This window comes from Sinohyriopsis cumingii, chromosome 10 (genome assembly GCF_028554795.1).
Source record: "Sinohyriopsis cumingii isolate HCF-2022 chromosome 10, ASM2855479v2, whole genome shotgun sequence".
Taxonomy (NCBI): Eukaryota; Metazoa; Mollusca; class Bivalvia; order Unionida; family Unionidae; genus Sinohyriopsis; species Sinohyriopsis cumingii.
Genome location: NC_142970.1, coordinates 45,387,080 through 45,393,665, shown reverse-complemented (window position 1 = coordinate 45,393,665; position 6,586 = coordinate 45,387,080). Strand labels below are relative to the sequence as shown.

Below are 6,586 nucleotides of genomic sequence, written 5' to 3'. Positions count from 1 at the left end.
AGAGACAGAGATAGAGAGAATTTTTTCATGCATATATGGAAGTAGCATTAGGGTGGAATGGGGGAATGGGGGAAAGATGGAGGGAATCAGGAGTATTTTGAGTACAATCATACAAAACCTGAATCTGAAAGGCATTTTTTTTTATACCAAAGACAGAAAATCTAACAATTCTTATCAGAAATTTTACTGAAAAGTGTTATGTTCATGTCTCAGTTTGTCACCTTGAGAATCTATTTATCTGCTAATCCATTTCTATTTTATACAAAATACACATTTGTTTCATTAACTGTACACTTTACTCTTTAATTCATGAACTAAATCTGATAATTACAACACAAATTACTGGCGCATCTCTTTTACTCTGATCATATGCACACATTCTAAACTGAAATGAAGACATTCTCACATCTGTTCACTCTTCTTTCTGACAACAACTAAGTACTACAGCAGTAGTTCATGTATAGATGCCACTAAAGCATTTTTTCAAACATACAATGTTTAGATGATAATAATGTAAATGTAACAGGGAAAATAAACAATTTAACTGGCATTTCTGATTCTACAACAACAAATTAGGCCTCCATTTACAGAATTTTCAACCAAAGTGACAGAGCTTTTATAATTCAGCCATTTTCCCAATAATACTGAAACTTTATAATAATGTACAACAAAGTACTTTTTCATGCTAAATATTTCTGACAGAGAAATGAGTCGTGCTTTCTTTTTTTCCTTAAAAAAATAAAAATATTTAGATGGATTTTTACGATACTGCATATTACCATGTTAAAAAAAATGTGACAAAAGCTATTTGATTATCATTTTCATATGAATGTGGAATGTTTCGTTGTTGAAGATGAACTGAAAAACGTCCTGCAATAATCTAAACATAATATATAAATTGAATTCTAAAATCTTGCTCAAAGTTTAAAAAGATTTAATGCCCTCAAGTATTATTCAAATAAAATTTAAATAAAATTTTAAACATTTCCATAATTAGCTGTAAAACTTGTTAAAATTTTATTTTACTCTCTCATAAACTGAAACAAGTTAACTGAACAAGAACAGTCAAAAATGCCCCCAGTAATGTGACTCAATTACCAGACTTGCTATCAGAAATGCCCTCAAAAATGTGACTCAATAACCAGTGCTGCTGTCAGAAAGGCCTGCAAAAATGTGACTCAATTACCAGTGCTGCTGTCAGAAAGGCCCCCAGTAATGTAACTCAATTATCAGTGCTGCTGTCAGAAATGCCCACAGTAATGTGACTCAGTTACTGGACGTGCTGTCATAAATGTGCTCATTCTGTGATTAATTTACCAATGCTGTTGTCAGAAATGCCCCCAGTAATGTGACTCAATTACCAGACTTGCTATCAGAAATGTACTCATTATGTGATTCGTTTACCAATGCTCCCATCAGAAATGTACTCAGTAATGTGACTCAATTACAAGTGTTGCTGCCAGAAATGTACTCAGTATGGGACTCAGTTTCCAATGCTGCCATCAGAAATGGACTGGTGGAATGCTATGTGAAACAAATTAAAGTCATGATGACTAAGTTTAAAATTAGAGTCAACAATAACAGCTGCTACTTTTGACTGGCTGAAAGTGAAAACCTGAATTTTTGGAACTTAAAGTTTAAATCATGCATTTATGAAGGTGACACAAATCTCAAGTTTGAATCTTTCTAAAACACTGTACACTATGATAAAAAGAATTATCAGTAAGTGAAGGGTGATCAGATCAATTTAAAATGTAAACTTCCAATCTTTCACATATTTACTATACATATTCTACATGCATCATCTTTCTTTTCAGACACATTCCAAGCATATTAAAAATGTAAAAAAGACATTCTATCACGACCAATATTTTTTTTATCGCCTTCGTCGACTATCCCGCCCAATATTATTCATATGTTCCTCACTGACACTCCTTCTATATCTTTCTTTCCTCCTAACTTCCTTGGGACTTGAACTGTGATCCCATCTTTGTCGATCAAAACTCCTACTCCTTCGTCTATAGTCCTTGGAACCAGATCCTGAATCCTGCTTGTCCTTTTTATTTCTCTCCAATCGGTGAACATAGTCTGTTGTCCTATCTCTAGACCTTTCTGTGTTTTTTCTGAGCTCATCAGAATCTCTCTCTTCTATTTCTCTTGATCCACTTCCACCAACTCTGACATCAAAATCTCTTCGATCATTTTTTTTCCTACTGTCTCTATCACTAGCCCTATCATTTTCCTTATCAACATTTCTGTTCCTTTTAGAAATACTTGTAGAGTCCAGCTCTGTCCTATCACTGTTTCTATCAGACTTCTTTCTCATGGACTGATGCATATTATTTTCATCCACATTATTTTTGACCTCATTTCTCCTCTTTTCTCTTTTATCCTGTCTCAGTGACCTATCTTCCTGATCTGAATCTGTTCTTTTCTTTTTATCCTTTGATTCTGTCTTTTCTTTAAGAACACCATTGTATTTGTCCCTTTCTTTCTGTCTATCTTTGGGTTTTTGCACTTTTTCTCTTGATTTCTTCTTCCCTTGATCCTCATCTGACGAACTCGAAGAACCTATAGAATTGAACAATACATTAATTTATATAAAATCAAATTATTTACAAATAATCTGTAAAATATTTGGAAGTCATTATTGTTTATGGCATACCAATTTTGTGGTTGCTATCACTCACCAATTTAATGATCAAACAAAGAGTTATTCTTCTCTAAGAACAACAGCAGCTGTTTCTCAGTCCACAAAATGAATTACCACTAAAACTGTCATTTTTCACGAAAGCATGAAAACTGATATCCGTGAAGAAGAAAAAATGATGTTACAATTGTTGTTGTTGTTTTAGGGTTTAATTCCATTTTTCAGCACATGATAGGCTATACATGGCGGCCAGTATTAATGGTGGAGGAAGAACCCAGGAAAACCCCGGAAAGAACCAACGACCCACGATAAGCTACTGGCAAACTTTCTCACAAACCAGCATTGACCGAACTCGAGACTCGAACCCACGCAGACAGAGGTGAGATCCGTATTGGTGGGTACTTTAAACTACTTAGCCACTCGGAGCCCCCTACTTAAGCTAGAGTGATTACATAGGAAAGTATTGGAAAAAGTATCCCCATCACTAATTACTCATAAATAACAGCTTAATGAGTGTTAAAAATCCATACAATTCATATATGTTGAACATCAGAGAGTCCTCTTATAAAATACACAATGAAAAATGTATATTGGTGAGTGAATTTTGTTATTATGAAACATTCACTGAGATCATAGTTTTGTTTGGCAACAAAAAGACTATGGCAAATTTATTGCCAGGTAATAAATCGCTAAGGATATCAAGAAAGGTCTTGTGTCTTTTTGTTAATCTTTTTCTTTCAAATCACTTTTATTACAATTATCAAAACTGTGTAAAAGAAACTGTCATTGTCATTTAATAGGCAGCAGAAGTTGCAGCCATACAATTTAATGATCAATCTGTCAAAGAGTTAATAGCGATACAATACAATTAAGTCGGAAACGATTCCATATAAAGGACTTCATAATGTAACGATCACACATTTTCAAGCTACACAGTAAATCTTGATTTTACAAAAGCGGACATTCATCAGACTTAGAGAATTTATACATTATTATAACCAAGACCAATAAAGTACAAGAATTTCATGGAAGGTGATATTTGCGGGCAATATCGCATCCATATAGTTATAAAAATAATGAATCTGAAGAAATAAATTACAAAACTATATTTTAAAATTTTTTATTTCAAATACTGTCAAGAAAACAAAGAATGGTGTATTAATACATAAGTAGTTCCTTAGTTTTTTTTATTTTTGTTGAACTAAAGTTTATTGCAATAATGAGAATATTGTTGAAGAAAAGTGGCAATCCTGTCTATCTGCCAAGCTGTCAAGAAGATTAAATGGTTCTGCTAAAATGACTATTAATTTGTACCTGAACTGTCATTGGAGTCGGACTCAGAATCATCAGAAGATGAGCTGTTTTCGCTGTCACTATCATCTTCTTTACCCTCATCACCATCATCTTCCTGGTCCTCATCTGATGAAGATGATGAAGATTCTTCTTCCTCTTCTTCCTCTTTTTGCTGCATCAACTTCTTGGACACATTCTTAAGGTGATCCCTCAGATCATCACTGTGTAGAAAGATATACTGAGTAAATACCGGTATTGTATATATCTGCTTTAAAGTCGGGTATACCTGCAAAATGCACAGAGCCATATCTACCATCACAAACTGTGTTGGCAGACCTGGGTCTATGCAGTTTATTTAGGAGTAATAAGTAGAACAAACAACACAGACATTATCTACCAGCATATTAAGTGATGGCAGATCAGAGTCTATGCAGATTACAGTTGAACCCAACTTGTAAGCAAGTACACTTTCAATTTTCAAATATAACATAACCCATTATAACAAATTCCAGTTTAGCATTGTGCAAAAATATAACTACTTTCACTGTTTCATAATTTATTACTCCCCACCCAACAGTAATCCTGGGTCACAGGCAAATTGTGTGTTCCTGCTGCACATATAAAATTATCACAAATTATGCAAAAATGCCAGCAACTGAAATTTGTGTTAATCTGACCTGGACACCTGGGAAGAAAAAAAGACTCTTGGACATGAATACCATAATACTACAGAATATCAAATATATGTACAGAATATCAAATATATGTGTAGGATATCAAGCATATGTACTGGATATAAACCATGTATACAGGATATCAACCATATGTACAGGATATCAACCATGTGTACTGGAAATCACTGTATGTACAGGATATCAACCATGTGTACTGTAAATCAACTGTATGTACAGGATATCAACCATTTGTACTGGAAATCACTGTATGTACAGGATATCAACCATGTGTACTGGAAATCAACTGTATGTACAGGATACCAACCATTTGTACTGGAAATCAGCTGTATGTACAGGATATTGACCATGTGTACAGAATATGAACCATTTATACAGGATATCAACCATCTGTACTGGAAATCAGCTGTATGTACAGGATATCTACCATGTGTACAGAATATGAACCATGCATACTGGTTATCAACTGTATGTACAGGATATCGACCATGTGTACAGAATATGAACCATGCATACTGGATATCAACTGGATGTACAGGATATCAACAACTTTCAGATATTTTCTTCCAGTATAAGCAGTGGCATTGAAGGCTGTTGGGACAGATGGTAGGTATCAATATTCCTGACATTAAATTTAGTGTGGAGATTAAGAAATACTTATTTAGATTAAAATGTATACATGATCATTTTTTCTCTCTCAATTTTGACAAATTCCATACTAATAAAGAAAACTAATTGGTCAAATAAGCAGTTTGTTATAAATAAGTTTCAGTCTTTAACTGTTCTTCATCTAACTTTATAAAGATGTTTCAAAATGCAAGGGTAATTATCTAAGTTGTACAGAGACCACAACTAAATTGATTTTTGACAGAATCAGATGATAATCAATCCCGATATATTGTTACTGAGGTACCAATCAAACATGGTTCAATTCAAAGTATTCTGCTTACTAAGACGAAATAAGATCTGTGGTCATGGCCAATATTTCTAGCCCAAACCATGGGTCATAACTGAAACTTAAATGGTTAAATTCAGGGTCCATGGCCAATATTTCTAGCCCAAACCATGGGTCATAACTGAAACTTAAATGGTTAAATTCAGGGTCCATGGCCAATATTTCTAGCCCAAACCATAGGTCATAACTGAAACTTAAATGGTTAAATTCAGGGTCCATGGCCAATATTTCTAGCCCAAACCATGGGTCATAACTGAAACTTAAATGGTTAAATTCAGGGTCCATGGCCAATATTTCTAGCCCAAACCATGGGTCATAACTGAAACTTAAATGGTTAAATTCAGGGTCCATGGCCAATATTTCTAGCCCAAACCATGGGTCATAACTGAAACTTAAATGGTTAAATTCAGGGTCCATGGCCAATATTTCTAGCCCAAACCATGGGTCATAACTGAAACTTAAATGGTTAAATTCCGTACTCTTCTTCAAAGTTATTGAGAGGAAACAAAATTTGTGGTACAATACTGAAATTTATAGTCCTAAAAATGGGTCATAAGTGAAACTTAGCGGGAATAAGGTGAAAACTTAACTGATGTCTTTTTGATATTAGGATCTAAGATATGTTTATTCTCAGTGTAATATATCTTTTAAAAGTTATTTAGTGGGAAAAAAATGTGTGCTATATAAGATGGATCACAAACAGACATGGATAACCCTACATGCTTCCTTCATAAAAACTGCTGTCCATTAACGTTTGGTACCATACTGATCTTAGCTTATTTGTAAAAGGCACCAATTCTATAAAAGCTAACCGAGCACAAACAAAATGATGATTGAAGTAAGTTTCTCACCAGAATTGTATAAAATAACTAATTTATCTAATTATGTAATTGCTAATTATCAAAACCAATTTCGCAGTTTAAGCTTGTTGAAATTATTGGGCACTGCATTATACAATGAAATAAAAGGAAAGTCACCATCACAAAAAAGTGGCTT

The 6,586-nt window shown here is 33.8% G+C and overlaps 1 protein-coding gene across 2 annotated transcripts in view; it reads right to left on the bottom strand.

Moving 5' to 3' along the window:
* Positions 1-125: 125 nt before the first annotated feature.
* Positions 126-6,586, bottom strand: part of LOC149789964 (uncharacterized) — a 112,026-nt gene continuing 105,565 nt past the window's right edge. For both annotated transcript variants that reach the window (XM_089972050.1, XM_089972051.1), the window contains 2 exons: positions 3,965-4,164; positions 126-2,571 (listed from right to left, as the gene is read on the bottom strand). In XM_089972050.1, coding sequence (XP_089828176.1) covers positions 1,877-2,571; positions 3,965-4,164 — 895 coding nt within the window. In that variant the 3' untranslated portion in view covers positions 126-1,876. The remainder of the gene's footprint in view (positions 2,572-3,964; positions 4,165-6,586) is intronic.